The 19,082-nt window shown below is 39.1% G+C and overlaps 1 protein-coding gene across 1 annotated transcript in view; it reads left to right on the top strand.

Annotated features, from left to right (window-relative positions):
* The window catches only part of GRIN3A (glutamate ionotropic receptor NMDA type subunit 3A), a 148,874-nt gene that overhangs the window by 82,937 nt on the left and 46,855 nt on the right, over nt 1-19,082 (top strand). Inside the window, exon 4 of the mRNA XM_019729259.2 lies at nt 16,030-16,175. Coding sequence (XP_019584818.2) covers nt 16,030-16,175 — 146 coding nt within the window. The remainder of the gene's footprint in view (nt 1-16,029; nt 16,176-19,082) is intronic.

Genomic DNA, 19,082 nt, shown 5'->3' with positions numbered 1-19,082 from the left:
CATGAGCACTGGGCTTAGAGACAGAAGATCTTAGTTAAATTTCTGGATTCTCATTTATAGTTGTTACCACTGTATCAGTTACCTGTTACTACAATAATACCACATAACCAACAACCACAAAACACCAGTGGCATACAACGGAAAGCTCACAAGCTTGCCAGGTTCAGGTGACCTAGTCTGGGCTCACCTATTGTGTGGGGGTCAGCTAGCTCTTGGCTTATCTGGGGTGACTTCAGTAGTTGCTGGGGTGATATGACTCTGCTCCACATGGCTCATCTTCCAGCAGACTAATCCAGGCATGTCCTTCTCATGGTGATAGCAGAGGGCTATAAGACAAGCAGAAATGTGTAAGCACTTTTCCAAAAATGTGCTTACATCCTATCTGCTAACATTCCAGTAACAACAGTAAGTCACATGGCCATGACCAGAGTCGGAGAGGGTGGGCACTTATGGTGGCATGGCAAACAGTATGAATCAAAGAGGGAAGAATTGGAATCATGAATACAATCAATCGACTGTACCACTTAATCTCGCTAGAATTTGGTTTCCTATTTTATAAATTGAGAACACAACCGTTCTTCATCTTGATATCTCAGGATTATTGGGAGGAAAGTTAGAAAGAAGGTGTTTTTGAAGTTCATTAGCTGGGAAAAAATAGACAAAAAAGTTATTGTGGAAATCTATGAGATTGGTGTCACTCTGTGGTTTGCACACCAGCTAGCCACACCTTTAAACTTAAACTCATCGCATGCTCCTCAGATAGAACAATAGTCTTGAACAAGACTGGTACATTTTCCAGTCTGTAATGAAAAAAGGATGTCTAAATACCAAATTCGGTCTCTTAGATAGTGAGGTGAGTTCAGTAATGCTCATCATGGTAACCACTAAAATGTCAGCAGTGGCTACTTCTAGAGGATGTTACAGCAAAGGCTACTTCTAGAATCATGGAGGAAAAAGAGATCCTATAATGTTTTATGCCATAAAACTTCTATTTGTTTTCACAGTGAGAATAGATTCACTATTCACTGTTTTACTTGTGACATTAAATAAATGAAGATGTTTTTGAAAATTTTTCATAAAGTGAAATTAGTAAGTTTTTCCATGATTTCCTTTTCAACAGTCCAAACATTGATCCAGATCTTCAGGATTGCTTCTGTCCAATTTTCATCCTTAAATAACCATGGATTCATAGACTTTTAACATTTATTTTTATTTACATGATTTGAGTAATCTCAGGATAGTGGAACCAGAAACTAGGTTTTGGTCCCAACTTTGCCTTAATCAAGTCTTCAGCCCTGAACAAGTCATTTAACCTTGGTCACCTCTAGTTTCTTCATCTGCAAATTAAGGGTTATGAATTAAATCATTCTAACATAACCAGGTCTAACATTCTATAATTCCAGGAAGAAATGGTCCATTTGCTAATGAGCCAGTTTCTCTGAAAGTTATCTATGAGAATAGGAACAAAGAAAAGAGGAAGGAAGAGTTATTTCAGGATTTAATAAGTAAACAAATTTTTAAATCAATTTTTTAGTTAAAAATATTTCATCTTTTAGTATATACTATTGTAACAGATGATTTTAAAACAATCAATTAGCTTCCAGTTACAATTACTTTTTATACCAATAATTACACTTAACTGTTTTTAACTCCGTGTAAATTAATTAACATGAGTTTTCAGGTTCTGAGTCAACTTCCATTTTTTTCTTTCTCTACACTATGGGTGTAGTCATTCATCAAACACTAAGTAAGCATTTACTGCTACTATCTAGTCATTAGAGACAATTCATAGCTCTGCTCTTCCAGTTTGCACCAAGCCAGTTTCTACAGATGAATCATAAACTCCTTATGTCATGCTCATAATTTGTTTGCCATGAGGATTACTCCAGAGAGTGGAATCAGAACTTACATTCAGGTGAAGTTCCAGATGCAGCACACAGTTCAATATGTTAAATATGTGTACGGCATAGCTCCACTTATCTTGGCCAAGTTGCTTAATCTTGCTGATCCTCATTTTTCTCAACTACAAACTTTATGAATCATTGCGCTTTTTTTTTTATTGCTGCATAAAAATTTTCTCAAATTTGCAAAAGAAGGAGAAAGAGGATGTCTTTTTAACTCAGCTGACTGCTGCCCTCTGATGCTTGGCTCACAAAGCAAAATGCTACTTGAGTTGTGCTGCTCTTGTGATTCATATAACAGGAGCAAATGTGCTGAACAGAAAAGAAAGATAAGCAAACCCCAGCTCACTCATAAACTGGGAGATGGTGTCAAGTAGAAAAGCTGGGAGCAATGCTACAGGCAGGCTGCCCTGGGGGAGGGGGGAGGGGAGGTATCTTCTGGACAAGTTGATTCAGAATAGATGTCTGAATCTTTGAGGGCCTCTCCATCATAATGGCTCCATCACTGATTCCATGAGCACTTCAAGGCAAAGACAGATGAATTATTCATCCATGGCCAAGAAGACTATTACATACAGCCCAAGGGCTAGTCTGAAAAAAAATAAAGCAGGAAAGAGGAAAGGATTTCTCTTCTGTTATTCGGTAGTTTGTCTGTCTTTCTGTTTATCTGTTTTCCTTTAGCAGCTTCAGCAAAACACTGGGTTCTTAAGGTCCATGCTGTGGGGTTACTGACCTTTAGACTAAACCTCCTACTGTATTTTCACACCCAACCCACCCTGAATGAAGGCCACACTCGACATGCTTTAATATTTAATTCTGTGTTGTATAATTCAATCAAAACTGGCATTAAAACAAGTTCCTCTGCCACAAGGATGTGGGTAGAGTTGTGCCAAAAAGCTTACATCACTAGACTGAAGGGAAATTTATAGCTGTTTTCATTCATTTGCATTTAATCAGCCCAGAATTGCTGACTCTGGTTTGGGCACGGACCTTACAGCCGGCTCAGTCTGCCGGAGACAGTATGGCTAGTGATGGGCAATGACTCAAGAGAGAGGTTTGAGTTCCACCGTCCACACCTCATTTTTCACCTTGAAGTTTGGCTGGATAGCAAGTCAATGATATAAACAGAAAGCCAGGGTTATTCTGATGCTATGGACTTAAAGAAATCCTCCCTTTTTCCATAAAAAGCGTCTGTTCTGGCCTCAGCTGACCTGCTTTAGGCCCCAATTCTGCTGCTTACAGTGGAATCACATCTTTAGAGCAATCATGGTCCTAAATTAATTGTGTTATGATCGTAATGACCTTTGAAACTCCCATTAAAACCGTATCTTCCATGTAGTTGGGTTCTAGAATCAGCTGATAAGTGTGTATAATCACTGACTCCAACAGCACGAGCTGAAGAGCCTGTGGAAAGTTATTTCATGTCTCTGAGCTTCACTTGCCCCATCCATGAACTGGACTTTTAACAGAACCTACCTCAGAGGGTTCCAGGAAGTCTGAAATGAGATGGTGGATGTGGAGAGCCATGCATATCATCAGCACAATAAATGATGGCTACTAGTATTAACAGATCGTTAGGGGCTCATTAAGCTCCCCCAGTTGGCCTTTGGGGTACACATACAATGGCTGCACTCTTTCAATTAGCCGCTTTGCAGATTAAGGAAACTTAGTCAGTCTCACAGCAATTAAAGGAACAACTGGTAAAGCAAAACGCTTTGTACTGTGTGCTCTAGTGGTCAAGAGGATAAACAATGGAGCCACACAGGCTGCCCATTTCTGCCATTTGCTTAAGTTTAGACCAGTTAGTTAGTTGCTTTTGTGCCTCAGGATTCTCATCTATAAAATGTGCATAATAATAAAATCAGCCTGACAGGATTGTTGGAAAGATTTAAAAAGTTAATATGGCTAAAGCATTTAAACGATGCCTGGCACATGGTGAGCTGGTACATCACCACCACCATCACTGCCATTGTGATCATTACAATCTCATGCTTCCTTATTTGGAAACACCAGTTGTGTTGGTAGTATCAGTAGTGAAATAATTAGTCTGACATATGGGGGAGAAATGGACTTAGCACCACAGGATCACTCAGCATAAAATGGGATTTCAAGGGGATTTTGACTAAGACAATCGGAAGGGTCTCAGTGAAATGAAAAGGGTAGGTGGCGCCAGATAAATGGAATAAGACACTGAAACCAGGGTCAGAGAAGAAGAAGAAAAAGAAAAGAGACTTACCTGAAAAAAAAAAAAAAAAAAAAAAGGGAAGAGAAAACAAAGGCATAGATAGAACATTTATAGCAGAATAATGATACTTCCCCGGAGAAATTCTATCATTTTTTGGTTTGCTCTCCATAGTGCATACGCTAGACACTATAAAGTCATGATCACAGGCCCTGCCTTTGTGTTACTATGCATGAGGCAGAAAGATACCGAAGACTTTCAGAGGCCTAGTAAATGAGTACTGCTGGGTCATGTCATGGATGTTGCTGAGCAAATTTCATTCAGGTAATTATCTTTTAGAGAAGGAAATAAAGACTGGAAACTTACAGTTTCACAAATAGTAGATGTAGATAGGGAGGTGTTATTGAACATAGCATATTAAAAAGAAATAAAGAGCAACTATTTGTATCAGCCATATTCATTTGGGGAAGGGAGTCTACATTCAACAGGGTTATATTTAAGCCTGAGTGAGGGTTTTGTAAACTCACCTTTGCATTACTTGTGTGACGTGGAGCAAGTCCCTTCTTCACCTTTCTCATCATGGGCCTAAATCTGGAGTCCGACTAAGTTCAGAATCCTCCTATGTACTTATTGGCTGAGTGATCTTGGGCGAGTTATTTAAGCGGAAGCCTTAGTGTCGTGTGAAAGTTCGAGATGATAATAAATGACTCATAGGGCTGTTACAAGGCTTAAATTACATAATCCATGTTAAGTTTTTAGCACCATGCCTGACGCATGGGGAGTGCTTAATAAATAGAAGCTACCTGTCTTGTTATCTCTAAAAATAAATGAATGGACTAAATGGTCTCTAGCATCTCCTCTAGCTACTTACCTTTCCATTAGCCTGGGCTCTATATTTTTACAGCCTCCCCACTTTGACATCGCTCTTCAGGGTAAGTACCTAGCCCCCACCTGTAACCTAAGTAGAGTAGGAAAATCAAAAGCATTAAGATGGCCAGTGTGGCAACAGAGATGTATGTGAAGATGTGGTGAGGCTGGCAGGGATGGAAGGGGCAGGGCTCAGACCTCCTACCACCACCCTCAAGACTGCTGAATACTGAGCACAAGTATTGGACCCCTGTGGACTACACGATGAATGAATGAGCTTGTTTTAGGGAGCTTGGCCCATCCATCTAGCTTATTTTTTTTTTTAACTTTAATGCATAGAACACAGAAACTATCATACTGCTTGTGCTTAGTGAATGGAATAATATGCATGAATGAGTTTTGTAAACAGCACAACTCAGATGTTGTTGTTTTTGCAACTCTTTCTATAACTGATAAACACCTTGTTTAAAAACCCAAAGGATATGGATTCTTTGTCTCATTTCTTTAAGCTTGCACAAATTGTTTGGACTAAATTGAACCTGAGGCTTGAGGAATGCCTCTCTCATCTATATAGCTTCTCAAAAAAAAGGCTCTTTCCCAAAGGTAGTATAAACGAGAGATTAATAGTACAAATACTCAGGTTTCTGGATTCGGTTCCTTGATCGGCCACTTTCTGGTTTTGTGGCCTTGGGCAAAAAGTTGTTTAACTGCTTCAAGCTTCAGTTCCCCCGTCTTTAAAATAGGGGTAATGATTATGTATACCACAAAAGGACGGACGCGGTGAGAATTAAATGAAGTGATGAATTTAAGATCTTGGCACAGTGCCAGAAGTGAAGGCGCTCTCCAATAAGAGTTAGCTATTACCATTATTAAAATAAGAGAAGAAATAATAGCGAAAATAATAAAGAACTCCAGCTTTGATGAGATTGCAGGTACCAAGTTTGCATCCAAAGAATGAGAAATGGAGGAGAGTGACATAAAAAAGGGTGAGATGAAGAAAGAACTCAGCTAGAATGAGTATGTATATCACTGGCCAGTTCTTGTAGCCTCAGGCCTCTGGAGGCCCCTGCAACACTACCTGCCCCTGAGATTAAATTTAAAATTAGTCCAAGCATCATACTGATGCTTCAATTTGAAATTTTATAACTGGAGCTTTCCTATGACTGGTCCTAGAAAGGAACAAAGGACTATAATGGTCAGGCCCTCCTGTTGGGGGATTGAACACTCCATGCAGCTAGAAATGAGATGTATCATCATACTAAAGCCTTAGTCTGGGCAGTGCCAGGAAGCCAGACTTGATTTATCAAACCTGTCTGTTCATTTACCTGGAAAGATGGCATCTCTTAAGTGACCAATGGGATTTTAGAATAGAAAGACAATTTGAAATATGGGAGTCAAGGAGATGGTTCGATCCATATTGTCTATACCCGGGGCCAGCAAACATTTTCTGTGTGGGCCAGGTAGTAAATATCGGGGATGCCAAAAAAATGTATATGCATGACTTGTATTCATCTTTTGTTATCGGTATATATTGAGTATTACAATTTTTTTTAATTAAAGTTTATTGGGGTGACAATTGTTAGTAAAGTTACATAAATTTCAGGTATACAATTCTGCATTACATCCTCTATAAATCACATTGTGTGTTCACTACCCAGAGTCAGTTCTCCTTCCATTACCATGTATTTGATCCCCTTTACCCTCATCTACGACCCCCCCATCCCCTTACCCTCTGGTAATCACTAACCTATTGTCTGTGTCTATGAGTTTTTGTTTCTCATTTGCTTGTGTTGTTCTTTTGTTGTTTTTGATTTATACACCACATATCAGTGAAATTGTATGGTTCTCTGCTTTTTCTGTCTGACTTATTTCGCTTAGCATTATAACCTCAAGGTCCATCCATGTTGTCACAAATGGTCCTATTTCATCTTTTCTTACTGCCGAATAGTATTCCATTGTGTATATATACCACAACTTCTTTATCCATTCAGCTATCGAAGGACATTTTGGTTGTTTCCATATCTTGGCCACTGTAAATAAAGCTGCAATGAACATTGGAGCACACTTGTCTTTATGGATAAATGTTTTCAGATTTTTTGGGTAGATACCTAGGAGAGGGATTGCTGGGTCACATGGTAACTCTATTCATAATTTTTTGAGGAACCTCTAGACTGCCTTCCATAGCAGCTGCACCAGTCTGCATTCCCACCAACAGTGTATGAGGGTTCCTTTTTCTCCACAGCCTCTCCAACACTTGTTACTATTTGTCTTGTTGATGACAGCCATTCTGACTGGGGTGAGGTGATATCTCATTGTGGTTTTTATTTGCATTTCTCTGATGATTAGTGATGTTGAGCATTTTTTCATATGTCTATTTGCCAATTGTATGTTCTCTTTGGAGAAATGTCTCTTCAGGTCCTCTGCCCATTTTTCAATTGTGTTGTTTTTATCGTGTTGAGTTGTATGAGTTCCTTGTATATTTTGGATATTAGCCCCTTATCGGAGGCACTGTTTACAAGAGTATTACAATCTTAATACAGTTTTTTCCTCTCTTAAAATATATATACATGTTTTTGGCACCCTCTATATTTTAGGCTTTGTGAAACCATATAGTCTCTTTCATACCTACTCAACTCTCCTGTGGTAGTGTAAAAGCAACCATAAACAATATGTAAATGAATGAGCATGGCTGTGTTCCAAAAAAACTTGATTTACAAAAGGTGGCAGGCTGAACTTGGCCCATGGGGCATAATTTGCTGAGCCCTAGTCTATACAAGGGATTTGATGCAATGACCCCAGTTGTCAGAATAACGTGAGCTAAAGCACATGTAAATCAAAACGATGTCAAAGAATGTTGTTAACTAGAAATTAGCTGACCGAACATACAGGGCTTCAGACTGAAAATGAAGAGAGAGGCAGTAAAATGCTTAAATTTAAATGGAGAATTTAGCTTCTGTAGAAGAAAATAGGAATAACACGGAAAAAAGAATTATGACATACATGACTCAGTAATTCACATTAGAAATTGGAGAGGGTTCAGAAACAGTCACAGCCCCATTTTTCTATATTCCAATGTTCAGAGCATCAGTGATAACTCAGCGAACACATATTTCTGTTTGCTGGGGACCATCCTTGTGTGCCTATTTTTCCTGTGTAATTTTCAGTAGTGTCCCCTTTTAAAAAAGTGTCCTAGTTTGCAACATAAATTATATGGCCACACCTATAATAACCAAAATGATTTTGAAATTGTAGTGCATACAGGTATGTATTATTTAGAGGTATCCTGAAAACTTGGACAACAAACGTCAATAAAGGCAGAATGTAGTGCTAGATAAGGTTAAGGGCTTCAAGTCAGACAGTCCGATTCAGATCTGAATTTATCACTTTCTGCTGGTCTTAATGTGCTGAATATCCCTGAATCTCAGTTCTTCATATGCAATAATAAATAATAACAGCAGTAATCTTGTTAGATTTATATGTATTAGCATATAGTAAATATTTGAAAATAGTAGCTGTTATTTCATTATTATTGTTGTTGTTATTATATATTCAAATAGATAGATTGGTTGGGTGGGACATAAATTTATCCTTCATATATAGAAGATGTGCCTCAAGAGGAGTGATTTCCTTATCACTGGAGACGTTCAAGCAGATACTTAACAGGCACTTAATAGTGATGTTGTAAGCAAAGCTTGCTACTCAAGTCTGGTCTGTGAACCAAGATATCAGCATCAACTGGGAGCTTGTTAGAAATGCAGACTTGCAGGCTCCAACCAGGACCTAACGAGTCAGAATCTACATTTTGAAGAAACTCCAGGGGTATAGGAATATTTAGCTTTGCTATCAAGGATTGAGGTGGACGATTTGAGTAGATGACTTTTAAAGCCCTTGTGAACTCTGAGACCACCCCATATCATAGGATTTAAGTGGGCAAAATAATGGATGAGGAGGAGCTGTGGTCTCAATACCTAAGATACCCCATTCCCCTGGGCAAGTTAAGAATTTCCCTTCCCACCCAGTTTCAAAGGACATGATACCAGGTCCAGTGACTACATTCCATTTGTTATTTAAGTATTAATCTTAGATAAATACAAATGCAAACCTTAAATGAAAATATTCAACATTAAGATTGTTTTAATCTAAAGCATCACATTTACCTTGGACATAACAACCTGATTATTTCTTGAGTTTGCTTCCATTTTTTTGTTTGTTTGTTTAAGCATATAAATATAGTTGTATATAATTTTATATTGGTTATATTAGTTTCAGGTGTAAAATATAGTGATGTGACATTTTTATACCTTACAATGGGATCACCCACTAATTCTGGTAACCATCTGTCACTATGCAAACTGATCACAGTATTATTAACAATATTCCACTTCTCGTTTTTACCTATTCTCCGCTCCTTCCCTTCTGGTAAACATCCCTTTGGTCTCTGTTTCTATGAGTCTCCTTTTGTTTTGTTTTGTTTTGTTTTTAGATTCCACATATAAGTGAAACCATGTGGTATTTGTCTTTCTCTGCTTATTTCACTTAGCATAATACCCTCTAGGTCCATCTATGTTGTCACAAATTGCAAGATTTCATTCTTTTTTGTTTCTGCATAATAGTCCATTATATAAATACCACATCTTCTTTATCCATTTATCAATGGCTACATTGGTTGCTTCTGTATCTTGGCTATTGTAAATAATACTGCAGTGAACATAGGGGTGCATATATCTTTTCAAATTCATGCTTTTGTTTTCTTTGGATAAATACCCAGAAGTGGAATGACTAGGTCATATAGTATTTCCCTCTTTAGTTTTTTGAGGAATCTCCATACTGTTTTCCACAGTGGCTGTACCAGTTTGCAGTCCCACCAACAGTGCACAAGGGTTCCCTTTTCTCCACATCCTCACCAACACATATTGTTTGTTAATTTTGATAATAGCCATTCTGACTGGTATGAGGTGGTATATCATTGTATATTATCACTGATTTCCATTCCCTTGATGATTAGTGATGTTGAGCATCATTTTGTTTTGAGCCATTTCTCTGCTTCTTGCAAAATATCTGATTATTCTCTATGTAGGTGCTCTGGCTAGAGTTCAGTATTCCATTAATAGTGAGCAATTCACATACAAATAGTTAGCTTAACCTTACATATTTCCCCAAGGCCTGAAAAGGTTGACACAAATAAAAACAGAATTGGAAGAACTGGTGAAATATTTATCTGAGACTTTAAAGAAATTCTTTTCTCTCTGGGACTTTCTGGTGGTGGCTGTAATCCAGCTCAAATCCGTTTTAGCTCTTTGTATGCATTTATCCTCCCTCTTTGATTCAGACTTTCTGACATCACTGGACGTTGAATTACACTCCACGTGGACACACAAGATAGACTATGCCAGTCCATCGGGTTGCATCAATTACTTCTCAGATCTCTTTTCTGATTCTATTATTCTGTGACTGCTGAGTAGCCCATTGTCTTTTCCATTAGACTCTCACATGCAGAAATGAAAAAGAACATATTGTTTTAAATTAATTAAGATAAAAATTAAATAGAAATTTTTAATTTTTTCCCCCTTTCTTCCGCCTCCCCCCGCCACTCCAGTTCAAGCCATTGTTTCTCAGTCTAGTTGTGTAGGACACAGCTCCCTGGCACATGCTGGTATTATGAGCCTTGCGCTCCCCGCCCCCCCACCCCCAGGCAGTTGGTCACCAGTCATCAGGTTGGCCGCTCACAGCAGCTCACGACAGCTCTCCCCGCGCTGGCCACTGGCTGCTACGGTGGCACACGGTAGCCCACAGCAGCACACAGCAGCCTGTGGTAGCTCACGCCAACCTCTGGCTGCTCACGGCAGCCCAGCTCCAGGGAGAGCTGTTGTTCCCAATCTTAGCTGTAGAGGGCGCAGCTCACTGGCCCATGTGGGAATGGAACCCCCAACCTCAGCATTAGGAGCACGGTGCTCCAACCACCTGAGCCACCGGGCCAGCCCAAAATTTTTAATTTTTAATGGGAAAGACAACATGAAATATCACAAACACATCAAATTGGTAATATATCTAACCTAAGAGAACTTTGTGTTAATAACAATGACTTACTTATTAAACGAATATTTATAAAAAATCTATGTGCCAAGTACCATATTTGTTATGATGATGATGACAGTAATAGCAGCTAATATTTGTCCTCAGACTTATGAATGAGGTAAGCATCAGCCCTGCCATTGTGGAAACTTATGAGCCATAAGGAAAAGCAAACATTGAACAAATAATTCCAAATGTTATCAATGCTGTGTGAAACTGCAGGGTACAATGGAAGTCAGTGAAAGCCTTTCTGAAGAAGTGACATTTAAGAATTAGCTGCACAAAGGAAAAGTAAGCTTGAGGAGGAAGCATTCCAGGCAGAATGAAGACTGTGGGGAAGAGTGCTGAGCGAGCAGAAAGTACACATTGGAAGAACTGAGAGGACTGGCTAAAGATTAGAGGCCGCAGGGAGAGTGGGGGTGGGGGGTAGGGCTGGAGAGAAGAAGGTAGGAGCAAGATCACGCTGAACCTTAGAGGCCACAGGCAGAGTTTCAACTTTATCCCAAGGGTAGTGGGGAGCCATTGACAAGTGTTAAGTAAGTGAGTGACATCATCAGATTTGGGCTCTACAGATTACTCTGACTGGCCTGGAGTTTAAGAGAGGGAATGTGCAGAGCAGAAATGGTAGTGAGTTGGACTAGAGTGGTGGCAGTGTTGTAAAATATCTCTGCGTTAGAGTGGGGTCCCTGTCGGGCTAACAAAATGCTTTCTCCTGTGGAGTCTGGTTATTTATGTTAATACTTGAAGAACTTTCCATTCTCAAAACTTCAAAACTGTTTCCTTCACAGGCATTAGAACCATGCAAGGCAGAGACGGAGACCCATGAGCAAAAGCCATGGGAAGGCAAAAACACTGAGAGCCAGTCCTCCACTGGAATTCTGAGCCTGGATCTGCTGGTTCCTGACTCCTTCCAGTGTCTGGGGAAGGAATGATGTACTGATGCCCTCAGCAGAGAAAAGAGGCCCAGAGTTTGCCTAGAGATAGATCATAGGCTATAAAAGTATTGCCACAGTGTAATGTGAGAAAATGGCCTTCTGAAAGGAATTATTTTTATATATGAGACAAAAGTGTTTTAATTACTAACCTAAAACTTTTTTACTTTAAAAGGAGGGTTCATTTTGAAAGCTTGAGTTGTAAGTTACATCTTTAGCTATATTTATGCTAAGTGGGAGGACAAAGCTCTCATCTACCTCTCAGTTCAAAGTTATCAGTCAATTATTCATCAAGCACTTTATTAAGCAACTACATGATGAAAGTCATTGTAATACAATGGTTAAATAGTTTACATAGAGCTTCCATTTCACCAAAGAAGGTGGAAGTCTAGACTTTAAACAATTACATAATTAAATTTTAAAAATGCAACTGTGCTAAGTTATATAAAAGAAGAGTATGTGTACTATGAGTGCTTTATGAAAAGAGGATCTGGCATAGACAGCAAGTTAGGGAAGGGATGACTGAACTGAGAGTAGAAAGATGGGTAGAAGTTAAACAGGTGAAGAAAGGATGGAAGAATAGCAGTAAAATTAATTAATCTGATAAACAGGCGTAGAGCACCTGTCACATGCCAAGTTTCACAGTAGGTAACTGTGATACACAAATGAATGAAACTCGGTCTGCATGTCAGGGAAGAGACATGGGCTGAATCTTGCTATTCTCTACCTGAAAGAATTTGATTGTTACTTTACCCAAATCTCAGCGTCGTAATCTGTAAAATAACATCTATCTTGCAGGATTATTGTGAGAATTCACAATGTTTAACACCCCTAGCTCACTGCCTGGCTCATAAGAAGCAAATTTTGTAATGACCAGACCAAAAGTTAGTATGACATAGTGTCAGAAGCATCGTTCACAGTGGTGAAAAGTTCACTATTTTCAATCAGACTGTCTGGTTTCGAATTCCACATCCAAAGTCCACATCCAAAGTTGTTCTGTGACCTTGGACAAATGACAAAATATTTAATCCTTAGTTTCTTCACCTAGACAAGGAAGATAGTAGAATAAGTTTCTTGGAAGGATCTAAGGAGATAATACACGAGAAGTATGAAAGATTGTTAAATAAATAGCTAGTCTACATGTTATGTGTGTACAAGTTTCTGTATCAGGACAGATACATTATTTTTGTTTCTCTTTATCTGGATAGGATGTAAATTATTTTTGTTTCTGTTTATCTGGATAGGATGGTGGAATGAGACAACTCCAAAGATTTCATATAGAAAGTCTTGATCTAGGCCTTAATAAGTGAATAGGTATTAGGCAGAATAGGTGTTAAGAATGCTGATTAATTTGCCTTGCTCAAGCCATGGGGCTGCAAATTGGCTACTGTGAGAATTGTGAGGGCGTCTAAGGCTTAAGAAGAATATTATAAAAGTCTAGTGAGTTCCTTCTGATAAACATCTCTCCAGTTGCTGCCATGAGTTAAAAGTCACGATGATGTGTTCAATAATAGTAGTGGCTTTGAAATCAGACAGACTTGGGATCTGATCCAGTCCCCACTACTTCCAGCTGTGTGATTTTATGCCAGTTACTTCACTTCTCTGAGCTTCCGTTTACTCATGTTTAAAAAAGGAATGATAGTGCCCTCTTCATGAAGCTGTTATGAGAATTAAACAGGTTAAAGCATGTGAAGCACTAAGCACCATGTTTGGCACATAAGGAGTATTTAATAAATGGCAGCTGTTGCTGTTATTGTTGAGGCCTCATTAAGGGTATGCTGCCGTAATGTTAGAATGTGTTCAGTGTCTGGAACAATTACATGAAGCACGAGATATGTCATATCATGTCCTCAACAGTGGAGTATACAAAGAAATATCATAAACAACCAGGTGGTGAGTTTCTATGTAGCAATGATTACAGGTATTTACCTTTGTGGCCCCAGTAACTCTGAGAGCTAATCAAAGAGGGTCCTCAGTGAAATTTGAATAAATAAATGAGTGATTTATTTTCTGATTGTAAAATAAAGTTTTTTCTACTTAAAAACATGAGGCATGTTTCTGTAGACAAGGTATAAATAAATAAATACATCTGTAATTTCACCACAAGTGGGATAAGCATTGCTGATATCTTCATATATTTTCTTCCGAGGTGTGTGAGTGTCTACTCATATATGATGTATATGGTAGATCATAGCATTATAATAATAATACATATTTAATTTTGGTCATACCATATGAAAGCTTTCTCCATTTGTCATATGAGCATTGCCTTGCTTGATTAAATGTATTTTACATATTTAAATATGTTAAATATGTTTCACAAACATTTATACATTGCATACCATTCTACAAAGATGTGCCATATAATTTAACTACCATGTTTCCCCGAAAATAAGACCTAGACCAACAATAAGCTCTAATGTATCTTTTGGAGCAAAAGTTAATATAAGACCCAGTATTATATTATATTATATTATATTATATTATATTATATTATATTATATTATATTATATTATATTATTATTATACAAGACTGGGTCTTATATTATAGTTAAATAAGACCGGATCTTATGTTAATTTTTGCTCCAAAAGACGCATTAGAGCTGATTGTGCGGCTAGGTCTTATTTTTGGGGACACACGGTACTGCCATATTGTTAGACCTTTAGTGTGTGTCAAAACTCATTCATCTTTATCTATAAGTTGCTATCCTATTCAGTGAATTCTTAACCTTTCTGGCTTGTAAACAACTTTAAAACTTAACTATTTTTTAAAAAACTGTGTTATCTCCCTCATAGAAAAAAATTACTAACACCTATTTATGTAAAATGTTGCCTATAATTCCAGGAGCTTTATAAACTCCATGAAGCCCATCCATAGATCCCTGTCCCCAGGGCTTCAGGTCAAACTAATAATATCAAATATGTTAACATGAAGCAAAAAAAAAGCAAAAATTTGACTGTAACAATTGTGGAGAAGTATAATCTACAAAATAGAGTTGACTACAGGATATTCGACTATTTTCATAATATGGCCTCATTCCAGTTCATTCTTATATTTTAAATACTCTAAGTCTAGATTCCACATTAGCACTTCTCTACAACTGTCATGAATAATTCTGTTTCATGTGCCCTAGCCTTATACTGACTGTGCTTAGCGACAGAAAGCCTCTGCGGGACCCCAGTGCACTGCCTCCCCTCACTTCGAGGTCTCAAGGTCTCGCACCTGGAGAACTGTGACATTCCTGGGTCTACTCCGGCTACCCCTCCCCTCTGTTGCTCCTACCTGTCTTGCATACTATTCCATTTGAGCAAATACACAGCATGACTCAGCATTGGTTAATACACTTACTTAAAGGAAAGACATCATTTCATAATAACACCAAAAATAAATTCAACAGACTTAAAATGTAGCACAGTAAGTCCTCACTTCATGACATCAATATGTTCTTGGAACTGTGGCAAAATGACATATAACAAAACCAATTTTGCCATAGGCTAATTGATAGAAGTTCCTATGACATCTCATCAATGTTACAGTGAAATGACGTTGAAGGAAACGCCATTATCCGAGGACCTGCTGTATAGCATAAAGACAGATAAACATAAGAGAGATGTGTTCACTGCTTTGGATCAGGTATATTTCAATCTCAGGATGCAAGGTTTTAAGTTAGCCTTTGTGATTTTCTAACCAAGGAGGTGCACAATCTTTAATGTGTTACCTTAACTGTATACTTTGTCTGAAATGCAATTTGTAATAACGAGGCTGATTCTACATACCCATTTATACAGTTTCTAAAGAATTCTGATAGATTCTCAATATACAGAAGAAATTGTTTTGTATTTTCTGTTTGTTGTTTCCCTCTGTTTGCTTCTGAAGATAGAACAATTACTGATGTGGAAGCTGGGATATGAAAGACATCTACCTATGTCTACACATTTCTATGCGCATATTTATGCCTACATGTGGCATAAGATTCTACATTACTAGATTCCAAACAACAATAGAAAAGGAAATTTTTGAAAACAATCCTAAGACTGATTTATATTAAAGGCATTTCTGTTTCTCTCCCGTAGCTACATCATCCCTCCCAAGGCTTCCGCTTTGGAACTGTCCGGGAAAGCAGTGCTGAAGACTATGTGAGGCAAAGCTTCCCAGAGATGCATGAGTATATGAGAAGATACAATGTACCAGCCACCTCCAATGGAGTGGAGTATCTGAAGTGAGTGTCAACCTCTTGGGTCCAAAAAGTTCTCACTGAAATAAGTCATTGAGGTACTGATGTAGTGTTTGTTAGTTTTTGAAAATGACAGCTAAATATACCCGCTGTGTGTTCAGCAATACTGCTTACACTGTATGAGATCCAGGAGGCAGTATGGAATAGTGTGCATTTAATGATGTGACCTAGATTACTACTTACTTGCGTGTTCCCAAGTTAACAGTATCTTTGCTCAAAGTGCCAGTGGTCATTAGTGCAGCAGATGGTGAGGGAAGTAAATGTTGGTTTGACATCACTTGAGGAAACAATGGTGCAGAAATGATCAAACACTGAGGAATGTAGCCAGAGGATAAAGTGTCCCAAAGCAACCCCTTCCTTCACAGTGAATCTCTAAGCCAATTTCTAGACTGCCTCCTCTTGCCACAAGGAAGTAGAATTTATCATAGAGATTTCTTTTAGAAAGGAAATAAGATAAAAGGCAATGACCCCATGCCTGCATCCTTCTCATCAGGATTTATGAGAAACAATCAAGAACAATCACATTGCCATGGCACATTATCAGACACTGTGATTCAGTAAGGCTGAATGCAAAGGAAGATGGTACAGTTATGGACCTGCTCATCTAGTTGGCCTGGGAGAAAGGAAGGAATGGCTCCTGATAAGCACTATGGCATGACAGTATGTAGTCCTCTCCCTCTGGCCTAATGGTCTCAGGACAATGACATACATTCAAACCTCCAATCCCTAGAACTGTGCAGCATCAGGAAACTGGTGTCTCTATAATCTTCCCAATGGAGAGCAGGACCTGCCACCTCAAATTCTTTTTTAAGAAAGAAGGGACATACATAATTTCACGGGACATAAGGGCTCTGCATTTCTCAAGAGGTCTGGTAATAGCTCCCTAAAACAATTTTATGGAATTTTGACTACAGTCTAGAGAGGAAGCCTTGCTCTCAGATTTGCGAACTTATATATGGTGCTAAAGTACTATGAAATGGCTCTTTAATTTTGCAAGAACATTAAAACAGTAGAGTGCCTCTCCGACAGAGGTTAGGGCTCCTTTGCCTCCCACCTCTTCTTCAGGCAAATTTGTGGCTGAGAGAGAGAATAAGACATCAGGGTGACAGCAGTGGCTCCCAGCTAGATAGTAATGGCTGACGAACTAGGCCCTTCTGGCAGTGTGAAAGGATGGCATGAGCCACTGCTACAGCCCCCAGTTCCACTTCACTCTGGATATTCATTTATTCTGGAGGCTTCACCTGAGAAGACCCCAATACTCAGAGTTGGCCCCACTTGAGCCTGGAGAGAAGAAATAGAAAAGTAGGCATAGATGAAGAAGCTGAGGTCCAAAAGAAGCAACTTGTCCCTGGTAACATAGCTAGCAAGTGGCAGAGTCGGGACTAGAATCAGGTCTCTAGAATGTAACCACTCCTTCTGGCTAGGAAAGAAACCATAAGAGAACAATGGGTCCTTGATATTCAAAGAGAAGTCCATGTGCCAGCAGCATTCATATTCCAGTTAGCACCTGAGAGCTTGTGAGAAATGCACAATCTCAGGCCCCATCCCAGAGTCTGCATTTTCACAAGCTCCCCAGGTGATTCACAGATCAAGGTAAAATTGGAATCTAGGCAGAGCTTACCATTAATGGTCTCTCACTTCTTATCTCTGGGACTTTCTCCCCACTTTTGGCCTAGTCACTGCCTAAGCTCTTAGCCATCGTTCCAGGCAACCACAGTCCTCATGTTTCCCCCTGACATCCCAGTGCCCTAACCTGCAGGGCACAACCCTTGGAGTCTGCACAAGACAGGTTCCTGTCTTAAACCTATCTCTCCCCTCTCCTATCAAAATTTCCCTGGGCTTAGTCCTCCTTATTTAGGGTCCTGCTGTCTCAGGTGACAGTTTTCCAATAAATTAATCCCTGTTAAAGTATTCATTTCTTTTAGTATGTTTATGTGACTGTATTTTGTGTTTTATGAAATGAATGCTCAAAAAGACAGAGCATGAGTCTATAACAAGAGAAACAAGTGGAGTGTCTGCCAACGATAAGGATGATTCAGCCAGTCCAGAAGCTCCTTGTATCTGGATCACACCCAGCCACTTCCTCGCCAGTGAGTCAAGGCCCCACGAGAGTCTGTGAGCTGATTGCTTCTTGCCTTCCTACGCAATACAGACTTGTCATAGCCAGCTGCACTTTGCAGTCCAAAATCAGGTGTCGTTACTTTAAGGATACCACTGAGGATGGACCTCAGGAATTACTTGTTAGAAAAATGGAACCCCAATTTTTTTCTATTGTTATTGCAACCACACACATTTGTGGAGTAATGGTAAACGGTAACTTGTTGCTATGTAGCCCCCAAGGTACATTCTGCTACTGTGGCAGTAAAACTTTGATTAAAGAAACATCTTTCAGTTCCATTTTTATTGCCAAGGTTCCATTAAGGTTCCTCATCCTCAGCTCCTGGGGACAATTATATCCCCAACACTTTCTGAAGCTTCTCACAGCTGTGGAGCTAGGAGGTGTTCTTCATTTCAGTTAAAGTTAAATGTAGGCTTCATTGTAACTTCAATCCAATACCCATGGACAAGGGGATGTATTTTGAGTTGGCCATTTTACTTCCTAGGAGAGTAGAAGGAAGAAGCAACGGTCATTGGCACCAAGAAGGGAAGGTGACCTACTTACTGTGTGTTCACACATGCCCCAGAAAACACCGTCCATATAAAAATATATTTCCTGCCCAGTGATGAATCTAAGAGGTGTCTAGGAACATCTTCACTTTTAGATTTTGATGGGCCCTGGCCATGTTTTCCACTGAGTTTAGATGCCATCCCTCTGTATTGAATTCCAACAGCCTCATCTTTGGCTCTAAATGAGGAATGACTGAGCCCAGATGGGAGAGAAAAGAACTGTTC

This window comes from Rhinolophus sinicus, linkage group LG04, assembly GCF_036562045.2.
Source record: "Rhinolophus sinicus isolate RSC01 linkage group LG04, ASM3656204v1, whole genome shotgun sequence".
In the NCBI taxonomy this organism is placed as follows: Eukaryota; Metazoa; Chordata; class Mammalia; order Chiroptera; family Rhinolophidae; genus Rhinolophus; species Rhinolophus sinicus.
Note: the sequence above shows the minus strand (reverse complement) of the source record. Positions and strands in the feature narration are given on the sequence as shown.